Here is a 24,871-nt window from a genome sequence, read left to right as displayed (position 1 = left end):
CAGGCTGCCCTTAGATTCCTCTCTTGACTTTCAAAAAGGAAAAAGTAAATGCTCAGAGGTGCCAGCAAATGCACATGCTGACTTTTGTTCATATGTGGCAAACTGGAGTGCAAAATCCAATCAATATCCTTCCTTGTGACTACTGCGTATGGTATTCCTTGGCTAAAATTTCTATGTAAAATCTCTGAAGGAAAGGCAGAAGCACTCCTTAAAGGATTATTTATGCATTAAAGTAATTAAAATTATAAATGTATTTCCAAGGAAACACAGGAAGCAGATTTTTTAAAAATATTTTTCTAGTTGTCAACGAACCTTTATTTAATTTATTTATATATATGGTGCCGAGAATCGAACCCAGTGCCTCACACATGCTAGGCAAGTGCTCTTCCACTGAGCCACAACCCCAGTCCCAGAAGCACAATTCTGTCAAATTTAGTTTTCTCCAAATCAAATAGTCAACACATAACCAAGAAAAGTTATGCATAAAAAACGATTAACTTGCTGCATGCAGTGGCACATACCTGTAATCCTAGCAGGCTGGGAGGCTGAAGCAGTAGGATGGCAAGTTCAAGGACAGTCTCAGTAACTTAGTGAGATCCTATCCCCAAGTAAAAACAAAAAGGACTGGGGATGTAGCTTAGTGGTAAAGTACCCTGGGTTCAATCCCCACTCCAAAAGGAGAAAAAAAAAAAGCTAATTTAAAAAATTCTTATGATACACACTCAATGAAAAGGGCAGGAAAATATTTATGGAAAGGAGATGAAAAGGATATGTTCCCAAACTGTAACTGAGGTCAACTCTAGTCAGTAGGGTTACATTCTTTCCTTTTCTGTATTTTTCCAAAATAAAAACCTCAACAGAAATTAAAATTAAAATAATCTTTTTTTTCCCCCAGTGCTGGGGATCAAACCACTGAGCTACAGCCCCAGCCCAATAATTATTTTAAAAGTTGACCTTTTTGGTTTCCATCTCAGAGTTTAGTTTCTTTTCCTAATTTTCAAAGTGTGGGGGAGGAAAGTATACTGACTTTTTTACTTGACAATCATGAAAAGTGACCCTAAATTGAAGAATACTTCCATTTAGCAGTTTGCAGGTACCCAAGGGGCTGAGATGCTGGGAAGGGTTCCTGTGAGCTCTATTATACCCAACTCAGTGTCACTGTCAAAAATGGTGCCCAGTAGCCCCCAGTCCTGCCCCCATCGGCTTCAGCAGGTGAGGAGGAAACACAGGGGCCTGGAGTGGCCAGGGTCCGCCCTTCCCTGGGAAATAGGAAAGCCATCTGTCTCCTCCACCAGCTCTCCTCCCCACCCACTTATCCATCGCCATCCGTCATGACCTTTTCATGCTCCCACTTCTGACAGCTTCCAGATACAGTGAGTCAAACTTCACTGGAAGCAAACTATCACACCAACTGTCAAAGGCAGAAAACACGGCCTGATTGCTGTCCTACATCAACGCCAGCATATAAATCCTTCCTTAACAAGACAGCTCAAAATAAACAAAACACAACTCTAATGTATATACAACTCCCCAGGGAAACTATTTGTCCAAGGCTCTAGAGTTATCACAAGGGGACCTGCGTCTCTTTTAACTAACCAAAAGATTTCCATAAAAGGAAATTAGCACCATATATCATCTTCTGCTAACGCAGATAGAGTACCCACTTTTGGCAGCTCCTGAGCTAGATCCTTCTGTGTCCAGCTGCTTGCCGAGGGCTCCTAACGCCTCTATCAGGAAGGCAGCATTCACCCCTTTTACACCGAAAGTAAGCAGTGCAAAGAGATTAGGGACCGGGACTTTGGAGTCAGGAAGTCCTAAGTTCAAATATCAGCTTTCCTATGTCCTAACGAGGTAACTTTGGGCAAATTGCTGTAAAATGGAGCTGTTGTGAAGAGTAAGTAAAAGGCATGAAACGTGCTTGTTAACAGTGCCTGTAGTGATGACTACTGCTATTATCACCACCAGGACGTCCAGCGACTAATGAGGTAGGCAGTGGGCTGAGGGATGTGACAGGGATGAAGGTCAGGATGGGGAGCTCAGGGAGCCACAGAGGAGTAGGAACAAGGACCAGAGGCTTGCACCCTGATGCCTGCTCTACACTCTAGTCCTGGAAGCACCCACCAGGACTCAGAAGAACTGTTCAGATGGGGCCCAATGCCTTCATCCCCACGAATTCCTCTGATTACCTCCCATCACCAAGTGTCACTGGGCACATCTCTTTCAGCAACCTCCAAGAGTTCAATTCAGCGTCAGAAATAAAATGTTCTCAGACCTGGAATTGGGGAAACATTTGTACCAGAGAACGCCCACCCCGTAAAGTTACCAGGTCATTAATCCCCACTGGGGTTAGCCTGGGCAAGGAAACTTTTGGTGAGCCTGGGCTTCCTCAGCTGTAAAATGAGGGTGACAACAGCACCAGCTCCTGGGGTGTGATGAAGATGGAAAAGCACAGTACATGGAGCACTTAGCATGCGCTGGTGTATAGGAAGAGCTCAATCCATTATTATTCAAATTATTATTAAAGATGAACTTTATTTAGAAAGGCGAAATGATGTACTGGCACAGAGCAAGCGGGCTTGGTAAACTGCAAAGTGGGGACTGAAGCCCAGGTCCAACTGAGTCCAGTAATACCCCCACCCACTGGTTGTTTCCATTCTACCAGAGGGAAATGTTTGACTCTCAGGAGGCACATCCAGTCCTAAGGCACATTTAAACTCACCTCCCTCAAAATAAAGCAACGCCTTAGCAATAATTCAGGCATTTAACATTCCATGTCTCAGCGTACTTCCTGAGTTATTGTTTATCTGCCTAGACATCATGAGCTGTGTGGTTCATTCATCAATTTCCTACAACTCTGAATCTAAGACTACAAAAGCCCCACTGTTGTTAAATCCTGGAGTGGCTTTTTATACAATTCTACAATCCTCTTGTCTTCAGGTTACCTAGAGCCTATGAAAGCCTGGAAAAGCCCCCTGGGGAAAGCCACTGAACAACTCTTGGCCAGAGTGGATTTTGCTGAATATACACAACCAATCGATAGCATCCACAGAGCAGTTAGGGAAGCCTTTGAAACTTGTCTGAATTTACACACAGGATCAGACACACAGGCTCTTTGGGCTTAATGAGACCTTAGAGATCACACAGTCTGGGGCTTTACTTTCCATATGAAGAAATTGAGGCTCAGGGTTAGGACATGACTTCTCTGAAGTCACCCATTAATGACAGAGCTGTAACCATAATTCATATTTCCATACCACCAGGCCAGAGCTTCGACAGACCAGTTTTCCTGCCTTACAATGCATTTATTTGCCTAGTGGTCTACTCACACACTGATCAAGTGCATCACAATATAAAAAGCACCATCCAGCAGTTGGTTATGCACCCAAAATCATTTGGGGCATGATTAAAGCCCAGTAGAGCCCTACTTTCTTGAGATCAAGTAGGATGCTGTGCCCGGGATCACTGATTCAAGGGGCTAACCATCCAAACTGTCTGGAAGCCAGGGCTAAGAGCTGCCAGTTCCAGTGTGTGATCAGTAAGAGACTTGGTGAGAGGTGAGAGTGCACTTGCATAGACTTGTCCTTAGCATGCAAGCAAACTAATGGCGGTCTATGCATGTCTGACCAGCAGTACCCAGCACAGGGCTGGGCACCAGGGCAGGGCTCACTAAAGGGACCTGGAACTGTTTAGCCCCAATGGCACCTGTTTCTGCACGAGGACTAAGATCTTTCTGTAGAGGATAGTTAGGTCACCATAAACACTCCCTTGGGAATGGATACCTCAGGTGAGCTTTTGATGTCAGTCAGGAAGTAGTAATGCCCTAAGAGAATTTATCATGTCACTCACAGAGTGGGACAACCTGGATCTTCCCCAGGTTCAGGCCCTGCTGTGCTGCTGGAGCTCGAACACCAAGGATGAGGGGTCATTAAAAGAACATAGATCCTCAGGTGAGCTCTCAGGAAGCCAGGTCCCTTAGTTCTATTATGCTAGTGCTTCTCAATTTTTTCTAATACTCAGTTCTTTCTCAGCCACCCAGAGAACATGGCACATTGTCATGAGTAACCCTGGATTACTCTATGGGAATTCTTAAAAAGGGGGCTCTGGGATCGGGAAATTAGAGAGGAAGATATGTGGTTATAAAAAGTCCATAGAATTGTTGACATTTGCAGTCAGGGGATTTTTCCCTTGAGCCAACCACTTCATTAAGCATTAATGTGGTAAAGGAATTTTCTGGAAGCAGTCTTGACAGTGTCTGTCCTACTACCTTATAGGTCCATTAGTATTAAATACAATGCTGAATTTTGGTTCAGAAATGTTTTCAAAGTAAAGACAGAACAATCACTTAACAGTAGAATTGCTGTTCTCAAATTACTGAATACACTAGGGATTTTGGAGTCAGGTCTGATGCATATCTCCTTAGGATCACTTTAGAGTCTTAGAGTGGCAAATGGTATTCCCCTACACCCCAACTATTGGGGATTGAACTGAAGGCCTCACACATGCTAGGCAAGTGCTTTACCACTAAGCCACAACCCCAGCAGGTATCTCCCTAATGTTCAATGAAACAAGGAAATGAAAACACGGAAGGAAGATCAATCTCCTTCCTAAGAACATGTATTATGTAATACCTTGAACTGTACGCCATAGGGGTCCCACTAAAAGCTAATGAGGGAAATACTTTATTCACACAGCCACCCCACAATGTTTCCATGTCAGGTAGCCTGAGGAGCAGTAAAGTCCAGCCCGCAGCTGCTTGCTTTCACTCAGTCTTGTGTGGCTAAAATGGTTCTTAAGTTTGCATTTTGTATACTGAAAAATAACACTGTACAAAAGGTCTTCCTTTTATCCTAAAAAGTCTCTTTTATTATTATTATTATTATTATTATTATTATTATTGAGTACTGGTTTGTAGTGATTGACTGTAAACTGAAAAATAACACTGTACAATAAAGTCTTCCTTTTATCCTAAGAAGTCTTCATTATTATTATTATTGAGTACTGGCTTGCGTGATTGACTAGGGGGTTAAATAATAACTGCAGTAGGACAAATAAAGTGGAGAAGACAATAGATGGCAAATCTGCTGCCTCTCATCATGCTCAGGCCCAGGGCAGACATTTTTAATCAATCACAGAGTTTCTTTAGGTTGCCCTCATACACAGCTAGGGATGCTGTCTCAGCACAATACTCTGGGTAGCTGTTACCAATCTGATTAGAGGTAAAACCTTTCTGCCTTCTCTAAGATATGTGGTATGGTACTTGATACTTCTGATACATAACTGTCATGATCACAGTATTATGAATATACATACTGAATTATTTTATGAAGAGATAATGGAGGTAACCATGGAACCTTTCAATAGAGGTTATTTAATACACTTTATCTGTAAATCCTCAATAGAATCTATATATTCTATATAGGGCTATATTATGCAATTATGACACATGGGATTCATGACATATCATGTGTTGAGTAATATGTCTCTGATGACATGGGAAGGGTCCATAATGACAAATGATAAGGCAAAGGAAGTGTGATAGTACAGGTGTTACAACCATCAAATCATTTCTCAGCCTGAGACCCATATTGGAAAAAACCAGCCCGACTGGTTCAGTCAGTGAAAACAAGCATGATGAAAGAAAAAGGGGTGCAAGAGTCCTTGCAATACTGAGTTGTGTTTCCCAAATACCAAAATTAAGGGAATTTTGAGCCAGCAGGTGTGGGATGAGGCCAGGTACTTGGATGAGGCCAGGGACTCTGATACATGGTCAATTAGAATCGCCATTTTAGGGTGCTTTGTAGTGAAGTCTTCGCCCTGGTTTTTGGGTAGTCCCTTGCCTGGGGCACTATAATTCATCTTTGGCCAGGCAGCCAACAAATGCCTAGTATTATAGGCTTCCTAGGTGACAGCTGGCATTTACCATTCAACCTTTTCAATTTCACTGTCTCCTACACCTACTTCCTGATATTAGCCTTGGCACTTTTGCGTAGCACCCTGTTTCAGTGACTGATCTCCTTCAAACAGTCAGGTACAGGACAAGGCAAATGGGAGATCAGGTTAATGAAAATAGCTTCAACTCGGTATTAGGAACTCAGGCAAGGTCTATACTTAAGGGGCACCTGCTCTTTTAGGCTCAGCCCAGAGGGGAAGTGGATAAGAAGAAATATTCCAAGAATGTTTTAGAGAAATACAGAAGTGGTCAGGCATGATGACTTTGTTTGTTGAACTTTCCAGACTTGTAGAACAGGAATGGCAAACAGACATCAATTTAAGAATCAAATTGTTGAACTGATTGGTAGGGGTTGGTTATAGGACTGCATAGGAAAGGACTGTGAGATTAGGTTTGGGCACAGAGGGAAGAAGTACAGAGAATTTTTAAAAAATGTTTAAAGGAGAATGGAGGAGGACACACACTGCCAGAACCAGGAAAGAGAAGAGAAAAGGATGTGTCAAGTTTTGGAACTAGCCAACTAGCAGGAATCACTTGTTTTGAGAAGGCCAAACTATGAATGACTGCAGCATCTCGGGTGTGATGGATTGGGCTTGGGTAAGGGACTGGTTTCTGTTCCAGTTCTGATGCTCAGATTAGGTTTCTTCTCTCTGGCCCAGGCCTGATTTCACCTTTCCTACACAGCTCTATCAGCACCCCCTACCAATCAATCAGCTGAAGGGAAGTGCTTATCAAGTACCATCTATGTGCCAGTTAAACTAAATGCTTTACACATACTACATTACTTCATTAACTCCCTCAAGCCTCAGTTTTGTCAGTCATGAAATGGAACTGCAATATCCATGTGCTATGTGTACTGACTGGTGAAAGTGGTTTGCTCACTGTCATTTGTCACAGAACTAACAAGAGTATTAACACAACAATGATCTACACCTAGGACATAATGCAGTCAGCAGTCAGGCTCAGGACTCGGCCTCAGAGTCTTGGGTTCTGATCCCAGCTCTACCACTTACTAGATGTTCCCCTACACCCATTTTTGCATGTAAAAAATGAGTATGTCAGTAAATAGCTAATAATAGTGCTATGATTTCAAGTGCCAATACATATAAAAAAAGTGATTAACAAAGCACCTGACACATACTAAACACTTGATAAATAATAAGAGTTTTTAAAAAAGTTATATTTGTTAATATCATTTTAAAAGATCAGATCTACGGCTGGGGAGATAGCTCAGTCGGTAGTGTGCTTGCCTTGCAAGCACAAGGCCCTGGGTTTGATCCCCAGCACCGCAAAAAAAAAAAAAAAAAAAAAAAAAAAAAAAAGATCAGATCTTGAGTTAGGCATGATAGGGCACATCTGTAATCCCAGTGGCTTGGAAGGCTGAGGCAGGAGGATCCCAAATGCCAGGGGAAGCTCAGTAACTTAGAGAGGCCCTAAGCAACTCAGTGAGACTCAGTCTCAAAGTTTAAGAAAAGAAAAGGAAAAAAAAAAAAAAAAAAAAAAAGAAGAAGAAAAAAAGAAAGAAAAAGAAAAGAAAAAACAAAACAAACGGCAGATGGTAGAATTGGAGCACCAGTCAGTCCCTCCTGCCCCACAGAAGACAAGCAGCTGCAGTGACAGAGCACAGCCTGAAAATTCCTCTCCTCTGCTGTGTGCTTTCACAACCATGGACTCAGTGTGGACGGTGGCTTCCTGTGGAATCAGCAGGGAAGCTGGGTAAATGCTGCACACGAACACTTGCCACTTAGAAGGACTTGCCTCAGGGGCCACATGAAATCTCTGTTCTGAATGACACAGGATGGACGGGCAGAGGAGACCATCCATCAGTGTCAAGAAAGATCTGAAGCACCTGGCTAGTCAGGTGAAATAAAATAAATTATTTACTGATCTCAGAATCCAGCTGCTCACTTGAATGTTCATAAAGGACTATTTGCTGCCCTGTATTTTGCAGAAATGAAGGAAAGAATTTCGGGATTGCTGTGCAGGTTTTTGTTGGTTTTGTGAGAGTAAAGGGGGCTGTCACATGCTTTGTAAGGAGGGAGAAAGTTTGAAGTTAAACACACGACCTAATCTATGGAGGAAAAAAGCTTATTCACTCAGTATGATACAATACTCATGGGTATGGTTTATCCTGTGGTCACAAAACTCCTTAGGACTTACTAATTGAACTTCTGCTTTTAATGTTAAAGACTAAGCTTAGATCCAGAACAGGATCTAATGCCATTTGTTTTAGAAACTCCCCAGAACTGTGAATACCCACCAGGGGGCACCATGCATACCACTGGAAGCATCCGGAGGTGACTGGGACCTCCCTCCAGAGAACCACGGCTTTGGGGAGAGATACCTGCATCCCTGGTTCCATCCATTTATACCTCTCTGGTATTCACTGTGGCCACAAGTAGAACTGCCAGGAGGGCCACCACCTAACCTGAGTGATCTGGTTCAATACCTACAAGATGGGGGACTAGGAGAGATGGCAATGGGCAAAATAAACAGTAATGACAGTGATAACACCATCTCTAAGCTACACCATTTAGAATACAATTCTTTGGGCCACTTTCATGTGAACCTAAAAGGTAAAAACTACAGGGTTGGGGATGTGGCTCAGTGATAGAGCACTTATGTGAAGCACTGGGTTTGATCCTCAGCACCACATAAAAATAAACAAACAAATAAAATAAAGATCCATTGACAACTACAACTAAAAAATATTTTAAAAAAGTAAACACTACAATCCTCATTTTATAAATGGAAAAAACTAAGGTTGAAAACAAAGGGCCTTACCCAGGTTGGCTGTGGGCAAGTGGCAAGACTGGAACTCAAAGTCAACCCGAATGAGTGCATAGCTGGCTTCTCCCATAGATTCTTCTGTGTACTTTTTCCTTTGGAATATATAAGTCAGAATCTGGGGAATAAAATTTGTCTTTTTCCTTTAGAAAAAAAGCGGGGAGAGAAGCCCAGGACCTATTATGGTTCCTAGGTACTGCTTTTCACACAATGGAAAAACAATTTGCTGATCATGCCCCCTAAGGAACAACTCTGCCTTGGGCCTCTGTCTTGACCAAAGCTGGACTACTTATTGGACTTCTTAAAACTAGGGCCACACAGAAAAAGCAGAGCCTTTTGCTACTGAGCAAGTAACACTGCCAAACAAACTGATGTTGTGGTAGGCAAGTACTCTACCACTGGGCTACATCCCTAAGCTAAGAGATCTGGCTTCTTTTTGAGTAGTCTTATTTTTAGTTCTATGAAGGTTATCAGGAAAAGAGCCCCAGGGTGAATAACACAAAGCACAAAGCAACTTTATATATTAAATAAATAATTTTACCACTTCAGTTGTAAAGTTGCCTTTTTTTTTTTTTTTTTTTTTCCAGTACTGGGTATTGAACCCAGGGGCGCTTAACCACTGAGCCACATCCCCAGCCCTTTTTTGTATTTTATTTAGAGATAGGGTCTCACTGAATTGCTTAGGCCCTCACTGAGTTGTTGAGGCTGGCTTTGAACTCGCAATCCTCCTGCCTCAACCTCCCAAGCCACGGGGATTACAGGTGAGTGATACCGTAACCTTTTGTTGTGTTTTTGATGAGACAATACAAGTATAGATAGCAGGGGAAGGTAGGTTCTATATTTTGGTTCAGAGTTACTTATTAGTTTATTTAATTTGTTAGGATCATCATCATCCTAGCACCTAATGTTTGGGTTTGTGTGTGTGTTACCTTTCTGGTGCTGGGGATTGAACCCAGGGCCTCGCACATGCGCTCTACCACTGAGCTGCACCATAGACCCCTAGCAGCTACTGTTTACCAAGCACTTGCCTTACCAGGCACCTTTCTGAGTATTCTGCATCTGCTGTGACAACTCATCCTCATAATTACGCTAAGAGATAGGGACTATCATTATCTGTATTTTACAGATGAGGAAATTGGGGCTCTGCATCATTCGCCAGTGGCAACACAGCTAATAAACCAGCCAGGGTCTGAAGCTAGGCTTTGACTGCCGAGTCCATCCTCTAAGCGCTGTGCCACACTGTCTCTTGACTAGCAGCGTGCCCTCACACACCACTGACCCACTGCTTTCTGTGCCCCCAGAAATCCTTGGAAGTTGGTGCTGCCAACAGTCTCATCTGAACAGGGCAGAACTGAGGCCCAGAAAGATGGACCCTGGCTTGTGGTTACATGGCTAGTTATGGATACAGCTACAATTGATGCTCGGCGAGGTTCGCTGGCCCATCTCTTAATTATTAAGCTGTGCTATCAGTAGGCTAAAAGTTCCTGTCAATCAAGTTGGAAGGAATATGTGAGATTTTTGAGGCTTATTACATGTTAGCCAGGTTTAGAGTAATGCCAACATCAGAAAAGAATTTATGGAAAAACAAAGCATTTGTAGAAACTTAAAATTAGTGAGCCCTAGAATTAGAATTTAAGTTGTTTCCTTCTATGCAGGAAGCACACAAGTGCCAGGAAGGGGCAATGTGGCAGAGGCAGGAGGATTTGGTTTGGCCTCCTGACTGACAGAACTGGCATCCCTACCAGGTCCTCCTCCCCACAACCACATGTGGAGTCCCTTTATTAGGGAGCAGGTGCACCCCAGGGTTCTGCTCTGACGCCATCAGCCCCTGTGAGATGGATGAGACTATCTCTTTGTACTTTAGTTACGTTCTCTGTTAGATGGGGACAGTGAAAGGACCTACGTTTTAGGTAGTAAAGTAGTACATGTAAAGCGCTGGCACAGTGACTAATATTCAGTGGCTCCCTGGAAATGGTATCCATGATGATGATGATGACAATGTCGATCATGTATTAATATTACTATTATGATGCTTTTTCTATTCCGGTTGGGCTTCAGTATAAACAGAATTTAGTATTTCTGCTAAATTAACAATTAACTGCAAATATTTGTTCAAAGTCAGTTCCAGATAATCTGGTGAGAATCAAATATAACCTCTGAGATGCTGACAAAACTTCCCGAATGAATAAGCAACGAGTTCACTGAGTAACAAAAGGCAGAGGTGACGTCACACAACAGGCCTGACGACAGAACTACAGAATGAAAAGATCACGGAACTTCACCAAAGTCAATCAGCTTGAAGAGAGTCTCCAGTTAGCTCTATTCTAATCTGCTTCATAAATAAGACACAAAACAGAGCAGAGAGGTGGGAAAAAGATGAACTTCAAATTTCATCATCATTTAACGTTTTCTTAGAATACAAACTAGCTTTTTAAATTTTTTTGGAACTAGGGACTGAACCCATGGGTGCTTTACCACTGAGCTATATCCCCAGTCCTTTTTATTTTTTATTTTAAGACAGAGTCTTATTAAGTTGCTGAGACTGGCCTCAAACTTACAATCCTCCTGCCTCAGCTTCCCAAGTTGCTGGGATTACAGATGTGTGCCACTGTCCCCAGCTGACATATTACCTTTAATTGTTCAGGTCACATAAAAGTTTTGTGTTGCTGCTTTCCCCGTTTCTACGTGAACTACTGATATAAGGAGCTGAGTTCACCACCTGTCCATGTACTTACCCAACTGTACGTCGGTTGTGAATCGTAGTCTGTGGATCATGCTGACTTTGAATGACTTGTAATGGTGGCTGCTAAGCATATCCTGTACTGTAGCTATGTCAATTTGTGAATCCTCCTCAAAAACCCCGTCTGCCCTTGAACCTGGGGGGGGAAAAAAGCACTTTAACACATAAAGATACATGAGGCTTGGCAAATGGTGTCTGCTCAAAATGCTTTGGGATAAATTAAAATAATATGGGCTATTTAATTTAGAGAAGAAAAGCCTGAGCAGTGACTTAATAATGCCATTCCAGTAAACAGAGGATGGTAACATATTAATCATTCAACAATTAATTCCACAAACACTGCCTATTCTACGCCAGGCCCTTGGCTGGGCAGTAGGATAGGAGGATAGAAAAATCCCTGCTTGTTCTCAGTGAGCAGCTCAGTCTCCATGAGACTCAGTCAAAATCACAAGAGCATGGGTGGCCAGACCTCTTGCCTTTCTTCTAAATGTGATTTTCCTGATCAGAGAAGTAATTCATGTTCCTTGAAGAATCCCTGTCCTTTCCAGGATTCCCCAGCTGTCTGCTGAATGGCTTCCCCGCCTTGCGCCCCACGGTCTCTGATGGGTCAGGTGGAAGCCTGCTGGCGCTTGGATGTCTGTGACAGTCTTCGCTGGGGCCTGGCCGCCAGGCTCCCTTTGCACCACAAGACTTTCTGATTCATCTTTCCAAAGGTTTGATCATTCATTCACTCACCAAATGTTTCCTGAGAGCTTTGTGCATGCTAAGTATTGTGATATGTGACATGGGAGACAAACAGGAAGACTGGTGCTCCAGAACCTTCCCTGGCTTCCCAGGGCCTCCTGAATGGAGCATCCTTTTTTTTCCAGACAAGCAATCAAGGCAGCCCACAATCTGGCTGAAACATGACTCCTCAACCCTGTCACTCCTCACACGTGCCTTCTCCTAGCTCTTCTCTTGTTCCCAGACTGCACAAGGCTCCGGGTTTTCTGCTTCTACCCTGAGCTCACGCAGTGCCCCTGGCCTAGAATACTCCCTCCACCCTCACCCTAGAGCTCTCAAAATCTGTCTCTTCCCCTGGGCTAGCTCAAACTCTACCTTCCTATGAATCCTTTTCTGATGGATCTCACTGGCAGCAAGTTTCACAATAGTTGGTGGATACTGGACAGCAGAGTCAGGTAGATCTGGTCTCAATTCCAGGCTCTGCCTCCAACTTGCTGTGTGATCTTGAACAAGCAACTTTACCTTTCTGATCTCCAGTTTCTGCCACTCACAGACACAGTTCATTTAAAGAATCTAATAGGTAATAAGCTTAAGAAACAGCAGTCATGATTTTTTTATTCAATTGTCTGAGAGGATGATGCTCAGCCTTGCACTAGAATTGTTTAGTGGTTGCTTTGTCCTAATAGGGGTGCTTTGTGAAGATGAGTAAAGTTTTTTACTCACGTCTGTACCTTCTCCTGCAAGCAGTACCGGCAACTGGCACACTTGCTAAATCTTATCAAGTAGGTAATAGCTGGTAGGGACAAGGACTTACTATGTGCCAAGCATGGTGTTAAGTACATCATACCTGTTACTGCATTTAAGCCTCATGATAACCTGTAGGTCCTGGATTTTCCATCCTATACAGATGATGAACCTGAGACCTTGGGAGGCCAAGTAACATGCCCAAGGCCACACTACACAAAGGCAAACTATCCCTTGGTCCCTAGAGTCTGAAATGTGCACTTCTTCTGAAGGTGTGGCTGCTGGTGCCTTCTGGGGGTAAGGGGAGTACCACTCTAGCAGAGGTCAACCAGAGCATGGCCACAGGCCTTGTGTGGAGCACCCATAGGGAAATCCAGATAAGCTGGAAGAACAGAAAACTATAGACTTGGGTATCAAACTGGGAAAATCTGTTACGTAACTGGTAGTCTGACAATTAAATGCTTTTCTTTCCCATAATCACTACCTACAAGTCAAGTTTTTCAAGAAGTTGGTTAATGATGCTTTTACACTGAACTCAGATACTAGAGTTGTTTCCAAATTGGGTCAGTTTCAGCACCCTCAATAAGGTCTTCCACTTGGTAAGGATGTGGGATGCCAACTGAGTTCCATGTTGGAGCATCTTGCACATGCTCTCCTCGCTGCCCAGGAAATCCTTCTCCCCTTCCCGTTCCCTCCTGCTATCTCTCTAGGCCTCCAGAAGAGCTTAGCTCAAGTGGTGCTCCAGGGAAATGTTCCCTGACCCCAGGCCCCCATGTGAGCTTGGCTCTTTATGCCACTGTGTCCTGTGTCTTTCTGTCACAGGTAGTCTACTGTCTGCCACTAGACTGTAGGCCCCTCAAGGGCAGGCACACAACTCCTTTGCTCACCACTGCAGCCCAGATCCTGCCAGTGCTACTGTGCAGAGGAAGCAAGAGCTTGATGAGAAGTTACTGAATGAATATGGTTGGGTGCCATGTCCACAGGAAGGCGATGGTCAGAGAGGCTGCGTGACTTAACCCACATCATGTTGCTCGGACACATCTGCAGGGGCCACCATGTGACCCATTTCATTTCTTTGCAATACCTGCAACTTTGCACAGAGGTGTCATAGTCACAGTTGCCACCATCTCTTGAACAGTGTCCACATCTGACCTGAAAGGCTGGCTAGAAGTTAAGAGTTTAGAATAATCATTCACTTGTTCCAATCTATATTATTACTGACACTTAACTGCCAAAAGGAGTTTATTTTTATTTTAGAACATTTTTATACATGAGAGTTACAGGGAATTTTAATAAAATATTAAAATTCTTTAATGTTTAAAAAGTTGTTTAAAGCCCTCTTTTCTGAGGAAATGCATTAGATATAACTTAGCTCTGAAATCCAGAACTTCTGTTTTCTTTACTAATTAATATTTTTTAAATATTGCAGGTATTTGATTTGGAAATCAAATTGGCTAAAATGCCAATTACTAAAAGAAAGAAATCCACACTTAAGATTTTTACATTTTATGATGTTGGATTAAAACCAATTTAAAAATTACTATAAAGTGACATATAATTTTTTACTGAGCAATCTCAATGCCAGCTGCTAATAAAGCATCTTAGCTGTAAATGATAATTCAGATGCTTTTAGATAAAGTGGTGCATAAATATGGCTGGAAATTGATTTAGCTTCTTACAGAAGCTACTGAAGAATGACATATTTTGTTTAATACACCAGCTAATGTAGTCCTAAAAGCTCAAACAAGTGCCAGTTTGCACTCCTAAATTTGCTGTGGGAGATTAATGAAAACTTTATATTTTGCTGAAATGTTAATAATGGGCAGATGAGATGATAGGATTTTAGTAGAGGTCTTAAAGCTATGGAATAACCAGCAAGGCTTGTCAATGTCCTTATATTAATTTTGCTCAAGCCTTCTAGAGCTGGAGCCGGCTCAGCACACTAATGCTCTGTGCATTGACCTTCTCCTCTCTGCCAGTGTAAATTCACATCCCATTTGAGGACTGAAGTCACCCTGATACTCGAGTGAGTTCTGAGCCCTGCCCCCGCTGACAAGGGGTGTGTTTGCTTTTATGATCAGAAGGGCAACAGCACCTGGGGGAGTAGGGAAGGGGCAGTCCTGCACTCGCCTCCAGCTCATGCTGTTCACTCCAAAGCACGTGAACTGCTGAACGGGAACAAATGCTGGACTTGGAGCCCCAGCGTCATTTTTCAGATGAGGCCCAAGAGTGCCACTGCTTGGAGGGGCACGTCTGTGTGTGCATGCAACATGCAACCCCTCCTCCTCCCAGCCAGGCTGCAGAACACATCAGAAACTTCGAGGCAGAGAGAAGTGCCCACAGAAGAGACACGCCATGGCCACTATATGTAAAGACCAACACCTGAAGAAAGCATTCTATCAAAAGCATGTTTTCAGACCAGAAAAGTTCTATGATTTGGAGTATGTGCCTGTAGTGTTTGTATCCTTCTGGGAAAGGGTGAACCCAACCACACATCAAAGACGCTTGGAATTGCACCACTGGCATATTAAAATCATTACTGTACTATAAACTTCACATTCAAAAACTTGCTTCTGTCAAGAGAAGCCATTTTTATCATCTTTGAAGTGAAAAGTAGAGTGTGCCAGAATGTCTTAAAAATAAACATACCAAAAAAATCCCCACTCCCTAAACCATTAATTTAATTGAAATATAACCTTTTGTATTTTGTTAAATTAGCAATTAAAAAGGTCACGAGTAATTAAATGAAACAAAAGCCACACTGTGTTCATCTACATTAATGCTGAACTAGGTCTCTTCCTGAATGACAAGATAAATTGTAATGGTGCCTTCAAAGACTTCACGATGTATTTTGTCAAAGTCGGGACTGTTAATGTCTCTATGTGCCATGGATTACCATAATGTATCGTGTCAAAATGCTCGAGCTGCAATAACTCATAGATATATTGTGATAGATCAAATTTGGGGGTGGGGCCTATTACTGATGGGGACCAAAGCTCACATGAACTGACAAGACTCTGGAAGCAAGTCAAGGGTTCCTTCATGTGTGGCAAGGTGAGGGGGAGCGGAAGGCAGAGAATCCAGCAGTAAGAAATCAGGAGGAGGAATAAAGGAATAAAGTCAGGCCCTGGTCTTGGACGGTCAACCAGGACAGGACAGGAAGGGTACAGGGAAGCAGAGAGGAGGTGAGAGAGGAAGAAGGGACTCTGGGGCCTGCAGCAAAGAACGGAGGAGTGCTATGAGACAGTTAGGAGGTGGCCTGGGGCTTAATAGCATTAGGTAGGACAGGAATATAGTTCATCATTGTAGATTCAAACCCCAATGACAGGGTCAAACCCTTGTCCAAGAGCAACCACAGAGCTGGGACAGACCAACTGGACTCCTTCCACTCCTCCTTTCCCTTCCTTGGAGAAGTGCCGAAGGTTGCTCCTGCCCCACCCACCTCACCACGCTCCTAGGAGCAGGATAAGGAGACTGATGACTTGGGTAACGGCGAATTCTAAGTTGGCCGTTCAAAGTGCAGTCTGGGAACCATGTGAGAGACATTCCCCAAACCCCTTTCAGGGGGTCTACAATTTCAATACTCTTTTCAGAATAATAACAGGAAGACATTGGGGCATTTTTTATGCCCATTCTCTTACAAGCGCATGAAGCAATAAATAGTTCTGATTCCACACTGTAACTAACCTTTAAGAAACTATCCCTTGAATTTTGTTACAGTAATAAAAATATCCATGATTGTCTGAAAAGGCTATTGAAACACTCCTCCTTTTTTCAACATATCTGTGTTAGGACAAATTTTCTCCATATATTTCAACCAAAATAATGTATTTGCAATAGACTGGATCTAAGTGTCTTCTATAAGACAGATATTACAGAAATTTGCAAAAAAATGTAAAATAGTACCACTCTTCTCATTAAAAACTTTAAGAAAAATATATTTTTCATAAAGATGTTATTTATGTTAACATTAATGGATTAATCACTGTTTTTTCAATGAATTTATATATATTTAGATATAATCTAATAAATAATAGTTCTCTGTGGGCTTCATCCTTGGTCCTGTTTGGTGTTGGGATCAAACCCAGGGAGCTGGGCACACTAAGCATGTGCTCTACCACTGCGCTATGTCCCTAGGCCCACCTCGATAATTTTGAGAGTGTCAAGAAGTCCTAATACCACACACTTTGAGAGCTGCTGATCTGCTTCGTTAGTATGCTATGCTTTTAGTGTCTCTGGACCTGCATTTGGACAACCATGATGGACGAAGGGTGCAGTTACAGATGTGTGTGTTACCACCTGACAACAGCTGGAAGGCTGTCCACACATCAAAGAACAACAGGTCTGCTATCAGCAATGAGACCGAGGCTAATCACAGCCAATACTGTTTTCAAGCTTATATTCCCCCACCCTTGGTACTGAGGACTGAACTACAGTTCAAAACTATATAGTTCAAAAAGTATATTTTTACATGTGATTTTGTTGGAATTGAGGGAGACACTTAGAGGTATAGAATTTTCTTTCAAACAAGCAGGTGCTAATCACCAAATCAAAGCTCAGATGAACTTGTTGTATATTATTGGCAGATTTCCTATATTTACAGATATAAACTACATGCAACTTAAGTTCATTTTACGGTTCAATGAGTCTTATACCAAGTCTAAAAGGTCCTAATCCAGTGTAAGCTAAAGCAACTTCAGTCTCCCTTTTCCAAACAGCTCTGTGCCAACTCTAGAACTCATCCAGATCAACGGCCATTGTTACACCCCCACCTTCCAGCTCTCCACAGCACAACTCTGCTGATGGCTCCTTCTAATCCAGAAAGAGTCACCAGCCTGCCACGGTGTTGTGCCCATGCTTCAGGAACTCAGGAGGATGGCGGGCTCCTCCCATGATGGGAAGCGGTCACAGGCAATCCATGGGAGAAAGGATGGGAAAAACAGGAAGTGCACAAATGGTGAGCATGTACATAGGGAACTGCAAGTGCCTGCCTTTGGCTGGAGCAGAGTGTGTGGAGAGGAGCAGTTGAGAATGCAGCAGCACGGTGGGTAGGAGGAAAGTTCTGGAAGTTGGGGGCGATATCCAGCTCAGGTCCTAACTCACGATAAAATGCTGCTGTACAAGGAACAGCCTGAATGGAGTGTAAAGGAACCATCTTCCACTCCACTGTCTCAGATCTTACTGCAACTCCCCATACAGTCAGCCACCCCGCTCCAGCCAAGCTGGACATGGCTCAGGTTTTACCAGCTGGACAGGATGTCCTTTCCATTCTTCCAAATTTATATAATCCAAGGTCTAGTCCAAATAGAGCCTTCCTTGGTCCCCCAAAACTTGCAGCCCTCTGCAGAAGTCTCTCACGGTGAGTCTCCACATTAGCATCTATAGTCTCCTTGTGAGCTAGGATAGCCTTGGAGGCAGGAAAATTCTGCTTCATATAGGACACTGTCCCCAAAGATGTTCAATAAATGCTGTCAGTGGAATGGATGAAGTCTGATGCAACCACAGACTTCGATACGCAGTGAAATTTTATGTTAACCATAACAGTGCTTGAGGTTTATACACCATTCCTTGTACTTACCTTGGTTAATAGAACCTAACACGCCATTCAGACTCCTCAACAGACTGGGTGCACTGAGAACAGGGATCCTGCCTCAACAGCAGCATTCACTGAGTGCTTATTCTACATCAGACACCAGGCTCAGCACTTTAAACACATTCACTCATTTAATTTTCTCAAAGCTCCTTTATGTGGGAGAGTATCCTCAGGTGAGAAAAAATGAGGCTCAGACTGTCAAGCTGCTCCTATAGCTACAAAACTAGAAGCTGGAGCCTGGAACTGAACCCAGGTATAATTCTAAACTTTGCCCTTAACCACTATGTAACCCCCTGTGGGTAAAACCATTCCTTTGATGGCCTGCAAAATACAACTCCATGGGCCATAACAACATCTAAGAACTCAATTCCACCTGGCCTTGCCGTAACAAAGGAATAAGGGATAAAACTTAACTGTTCCCTCCTTCAGTAAGACTCATAGCTGAATGCATAAGTGAGTCATGGAGAAAAACTCTTCCTTAGCTCTTTGCATCCATCACGTTTTTTTTCCAGAGGCAGTTTAGGTCCCCAAAGCCTCATAAGCCCAAAGCTTCTCTTCTATTAAACACTTCCCTTCAGCTACTAGTCATTTTTGCTGGTCTCTAAAAAACGATCAATAGGTGATATACAATAACACACATACACCTCTGCAGTCATCTCTTAAAGCCAGCAGGATCACACAGTAAGGATGGATGCTTCACTAGAATCTGTCACGCTACAATCAGGGTCGGGATCCTTGCTGTCCCAGGGTTTACCTGATTGAATTCTTGGAGCCAGTGCCTGCCGGGGAGGAGGACTTTCCACATGGAGATTTTGGATCTACCTCAATAATTCAAGGTAATCTTGTTTTATGAGGTGATCAGAAAGAAACGTTTCAGGTTTATAGAATTTCTAAAAAGATAAGAATGTGGAAGGGGCCCACAGGCTCTGTACTCGAGACCCTGCCTGTTCCTCAGGCTCACCCTGCAGCAGCCCCTCCTGCTCACTCACTGAACACATTTATTAACTTCTCAGTGTGCTGAGCTCCTGGTCTCAAGGCCTTCAGATGAGCAGTCCTTTGGCCTGGAACATTCTTCTCCTATTCATTATTTGACTCCCTTCCTCCCTGCCCCCTTTCTTTCTTCTAGGAAGCCTTCTGTGCTCTCACCAGCTCTGGGCCCTGCTACCCACTATTGCACCTGTATCACTGATCACCACAAAGAGGGGGTTGGGTTTTGTCCACCTCCAAGCAGCAGCAGTGGCTGGCCCAGAGGGGGCTCCAGCATTAGCGCTGGGCAATAGATGAACACGTGTGCGCTCCAAGTACCTCCAACCACCCCTTGGAGGATGAAGCATGACCATTAAGGGGCTGAACCTATATGACTCATTACGGTTTGCTTGGAACTTAAGGTGACAGATTTTTCCTGACTACTTCTTCCTTCAATGTGTCTTTGTTCCTGTTTGAAGCACAGGAAAAGTAATGGGGTTTTCTGAGGAACCTGACATTTTTGACAATTTACATGGCAAAACACCTAAGAGCTGTAACATCTGATCAGCACCGAGGTATTCCTCTCCCTGACACTGGAGTCGGGGAATAAGGGCATATATGCTGGAAGAACCTCACTTCCCCGTCAGAGTCACTGCAGAATGTCACCTGATGCATTACCCAAACATTAGTCAGGGCTTGCAGGGGCAAGGATCCTATTGGAGGGATGCAAATCTCCATGCCCTCACTTAGAGCCCAGACAGGGTTTGTGGCTCGTCAAACATGTTTCCTTACTGCTCTAATGTACCAGTGTATCGCTTAATGAAAGTTCTTAATTGTAATTCAATTAATTACATACACAGAGTCCCCAATTACATTTTCCAATAAGACATTGGCTGTGGTACAGGTCTAAATGCACTTAACCAATTTTAATATATTAAGACCAATTTCCCTTGAATACTAATTACTACCTAATGATAAAATGAAAAGGGGGGACCTTTTGAGGAAGGGGGAGGGTGAAAAATGCAATTCACATGGAAGTGCTCAGCCCACACAGCAAAATTCAGATAATTGTTACTGAAGGAGGTGGGGATAGGATGCAGGTTTGCTTCTTGTACAGGTCACCAAAGCTTTTTGTCCCAGGTATCAGCTACTCCATTATCCAAAGGGGCCTGTGGGAAGTCCAAGAGGCTAGAGAGAAGTGAGGACTAATAGGGAGGGCTAAAGGCCACCAGACGCATGCTCAGACTAGTTGGGGTGTCTGTGACAGGGGCTCGCCCTCTGTCTCAGGCACACAGACACGTGTGATGTATACAAGTGATAGCTGGTACCACAGCTCACAGGGAGTTTTGGATGTACAGTCTCATTGACTTGTTTCGATAGTTTAATCCTTGCACCAGTCCTCCAGGGTAGAGATTACCATCACATTTTGATAAATGGAAAAATGAGGCTCACAAAGGAGAAGGACTTGCCCACGGTGACACAGTGGTGCCAAGTGTCTCTCCATTCCCCTACAGATACTGCCCCCTAGTTCACATTATCCAGATAGCAAGAGGTGGACACAGGTATTCGGGGATAACATTTCTGTTTCATTTAAATTCTTTTAGTGTCTAGGGGGCTGATGTGCAATATCAACTTGAAAAAACCCCCACCCGTACAGAAAATTCCTTACAGGGAATGCCCATGGCCAGACATGCAACTGGCTTTCGGCAATAATTCAACCTAAAATATGCACCACGATCATCACAAGTCATTTCTGTTTGTGAACAGAGTTTATTTGCATGGTCACATTTTCTTTTGTATTTGAATAGTGTTATTGTGTTATAATAAAAGAGGCTTAAAGCCCTGGTATTCAGGTCACGTGACAGAAATTGGAGAGATTAGCAATTTGTAACTGAAGAAGGCAAAGCCTCCAGAAGCAGAGAGGAACCACCAGGGAGTCTCCAGGCCTGGCACGCAGTTAAACATGAGGAGGAATTGGCCCGTTATGAATAAGCATTAAAAAAAGGTTCTGGAAACATCCCAGGATATGTGCACATTCACTCTCTGCATTCTCCTTGTCGCCTTTTCTCTTCTCTCCTTTTTTATTTAGTAGTGGGGGAGGGTCCAAATACCACCACAAAGAAACCTCTGCAGACAAAGACACTGGCCCAAACTCCACGCTCTCCTTAAAAGTCATCATGTACTTGACCCTAGACCCCCAGTGAGAAGTCTGATGATGTCAGGGAGGCAGGAGGCTCACTCCATCAAAATCGAGCCAGATATGGGGATGCACACCTGGTTCCTGTCTAGTGTGAGGGACAATCTAGTATGGGAGTGGGCAAATTCATGCAGTGGAACTGGTGATCAGAGAGATTAAGGAAGGGGTTCTGAGCCCAGGGAGTAGCCTGGAGAGCCTTCTAGAAGGAACTGCCTGCCCTCCTGGGTCTTCAAAGAGTAACTAAAGCCAGTGAATGAGAACTCTCAGATTGTGACCCTCATATGCTTTCCCTAGCCATGGGTCTACTTGGAGGACCACACACCCTGCCTCAGTACAATCTTCAAGTAAGGAAATTAACAAGTTCATAAGGTACTGACATAAAGGGAGGTCTTAGCATTTGTGAATCTCCTTCAAAAGAAAAGAAGAGCCAAGGAAATGAAGCTGATGTTTATAAAGCAACTGACACCTCTCTCTACAGCAACTTCTATTAAGGAAATAAAATAATTAGATTCTACTCTTTTACCAGACTTAATGGATAGAAGACATAGTTTTCCAGGCTCCTCATTTTTATTTGTGTGACATGAGCAAACCACTTCACCCCTCTGAGCCTGTTTCCTCTTTTATAAAATAAAGTTGATGACCATACTAGCCTAAAGTGTTATAATAACAGCACCCACATCTCATGCAATTCTCAGAAAAACCCTGTGGAATAGATTCAACTACTTTTATTTACATAGGAAACTAAGGCTCAGAGACGTGACACGATTTCTCTGATGTCGGCAGTTACAAGGAGTTTACCCAAGGTCTGCCTGATTCTAGTGACTATGATTTAAACACTGTGCTTACCCTAGTGAATGACAAAACAGAAAGACAAAGTCTCTGACACTCTGTAGGTGTTCCCTAAAGCCAGTTTAATTTCATGCCTATTTTGGCCCTGATGATGGAAAATTCCAGAGTTTCTCTCTTAAAGCTATGGAATAAATTGGTTCTTTCTTTTAAGAACCTGGATGGGCTATCCACATATGATCAGTGGGAAAGGTCACCAGGAACATTTGGCAGAAAAGAAAATTGAGGCTGTTTGGTGCCAGGATTTATATAGAAGCTTGGACAAGGATGGAAGTCTTCTAATGTCACATCCTCTCCATAATGTACTCGTTGCTTCCTTCTGGTCTGATTCCAGCTTCGAGCAGACAGTTGGCTGAAGGATGTAGTAGATTATCAGACAAGAATCCAAACTGGAAAGCTCAAGGACTTTGGCTTGTCATTTTCTTATTTAGGCCAAGATCCAAGCACAAATGTTAGCTCTCAGTCCCAGGCAGAAACTCTTGTTGTATCAGCTTCATTTGCAAGCTTTTTTTTTTTTTTTTTTTCCTCAATGCATAAAGATAATTGTCATCACTATCCTTGAGATGGAAAGTTTGGCAACAATCTCAGGGTAGGCACTGGGATCAGATAGCTGCCTTAGAATTTAGGACACTTACTGGCCGGCTAACTTTGAGCAAGTCAACCTCTTCTCACAATGAGAATAATGTCTTGTAGGGTAGTTATGAAAACTAGAGAAAGCATTTGCAAAATGTCTAGCACCAGGCCTTACAATAAATAATTTTTTAAAACACCCTTTGATGTGGATGACATAAAATGTCATGCCCTATCCTTCCTCTGAAGAAAAATGGAAAGGCTCTACCTACCCTTATGGCAAACAGTTCTTGAAATCCAAAGTATACATCTATTCTGCGACACCAAAACACATTTGGAAAGTACCCTGCTTCTAAGTTCTCTGGTCCATGACATGGGTTTACAGATATCTCCCTCCCAGTCCTCTCCTTCCCTCCTTACATCTCCTTGAGGGCTCTGAAAAGTCTGTGATTCCAGACCTCCACATCTGTGCCCATCTGCTCTGTTAGCCACAGAATATTGTTCTTTCATTATTTATTAATTACAGTTACTGTTTATGGTACTTATTATGTACCAGGTACTGTTCTAAGCGCTTTAAGATTAAAACTCACTGACTCTTTCTGTCAACTTTATGGGGGCAGATTAACTACCCAATAGAGATGAAGTAAAGGGTCTGAGGTCACAGAACTAGAAGGGACGCGGTGACAACGTGAACCGAGGCAGTCTGGCTCCACAGCACGTTCTCTTACACAGTGCTTAATACATGATCTTAACTTAGTTCACTTCTAAAACGGCTTTCATGGACAGGCATGGTAGCACACGCCTGTAATCCCAGTGACTCTGGAAACAGAGGCAGAAGAATCACAATTCAAGGCCAGCCTCAGCAACTTGGTGAGACCCTGTCTCAAAATAAGAAAGACAGGGGATATAGCTCAGTTGGTACCGGGTTCAACCCCTAGTACCAAAAGAAAATAAACACACTTTTTTCTTTTTTTTTTTTTTAACCATATTTGCTATTCATTCAATTATGTCAAAGATTTTTAACATGCATTATTCTGCCCCCAAGTATTCTTTTTTCTTAAATTTTATTTTTACAGACTGCATTTTGATTCACTATACCCAAATGGGGTACAACTTTTCATTTCTATGATTGTACATGATATAGATTCACACCATTTGTGTAATTGTACATGTACATAGGGTAATGATATCAATAAATATATTTTTTAAATGACTTTAAGGATAATGAGCCTGCCCTGATCAAACACACCAAGAGAAGGGAAAAATTCTATTTTCTTTGTCTAAATTCAACTTCTTAATAGGTAACTACTGGAGAATAATATTTGGTTCTTAGTTACGATATATATTTAACTTTTTTTTTTTTTTTTAAGACCGGGCATGACAGTGCAAGTCTATAATCCCAGCTACTCAGGAGGCTGAGACTGGAAGATTGGAAGTTTGAGGCTCTTTAACTTAGAAACTGTCTCGAAATAAAAATTTTAAAAAGGGCTGGGGATATAGCTCAGTGGTAAAGTGTCCCTGGGTTTAATCCCCAGTATCACAAAAAAAAGAAATGAAATTTAACAACTCTTTTCTATTAAAAGAATGTATTGGGGCTGGGGTTGTGGCTCAGTGGTAGAGTGCTTGCCTAGCATATGTGAGGTACTGGGTTTGATTCTCAGCACCGCATATAAATAAATGAATAAAATAAAGGTCCATCAACAACTAACAAATTTTTTTTTTTTTAAAAAAAGAATGTATTTTGGGGGCTGGAGT

The 24,871-nt window shown here is 42.8% G+C and overlaps 1 protein-coding gene across 12 annotated transcripts in view; it reads right to left on the bottom strand.

Moving 5' to 3' along the window:
- Mapkap1 (MAPK associated protein 1) overlaps positions 1-24,871 on the bottom strand; it is a 227,227-nt gene that overhangs the window by 27,989 nt on the left and 174,367 nt on the right. For 10 of the 12 annotated variants that reach the window (XR_007104884.1, XM_047523963.1, XM_047523958.1 and 7 more), the window contains one exon: positions 11,473-11,613. The exons of the other annotated variants lie outside the window; for them this stretch is intronic. Coding sequence is in view for 9 of the 10 variants with exons in the window: in XM_047523963.1 (XP_047379919.1) it covers positions 11,473-11,613 (141 nt within the window). In the remaining variant the exon portion in view is untranslated. The remainder of the gene's footprint in view (positions 1-11,472; positions 11,614-24,871) is intronic. 12 annotated transcript variants of the gene reach the window in all.

Source organism: Sciurus carolinensis, chromosome 14 (genome assembly GCF_902686445.1).
Source record: "Sciurus carolinensis chromosome 14, mSciCar1.2, whole genome shotgun sequence".
Taxonomy (NCBI): domain Eukaryota; kingdom Metazoa; phylum Chordata; class Mammalia; order Rodentia; family Sciuridae; genus Sciurus; species Sciurus carolinensis.
The sequence above is the reverse complement of the archived record's forward strand: the minus strand, read 5'-3'. Positions and strand labels throughout refer to the sequence as shown.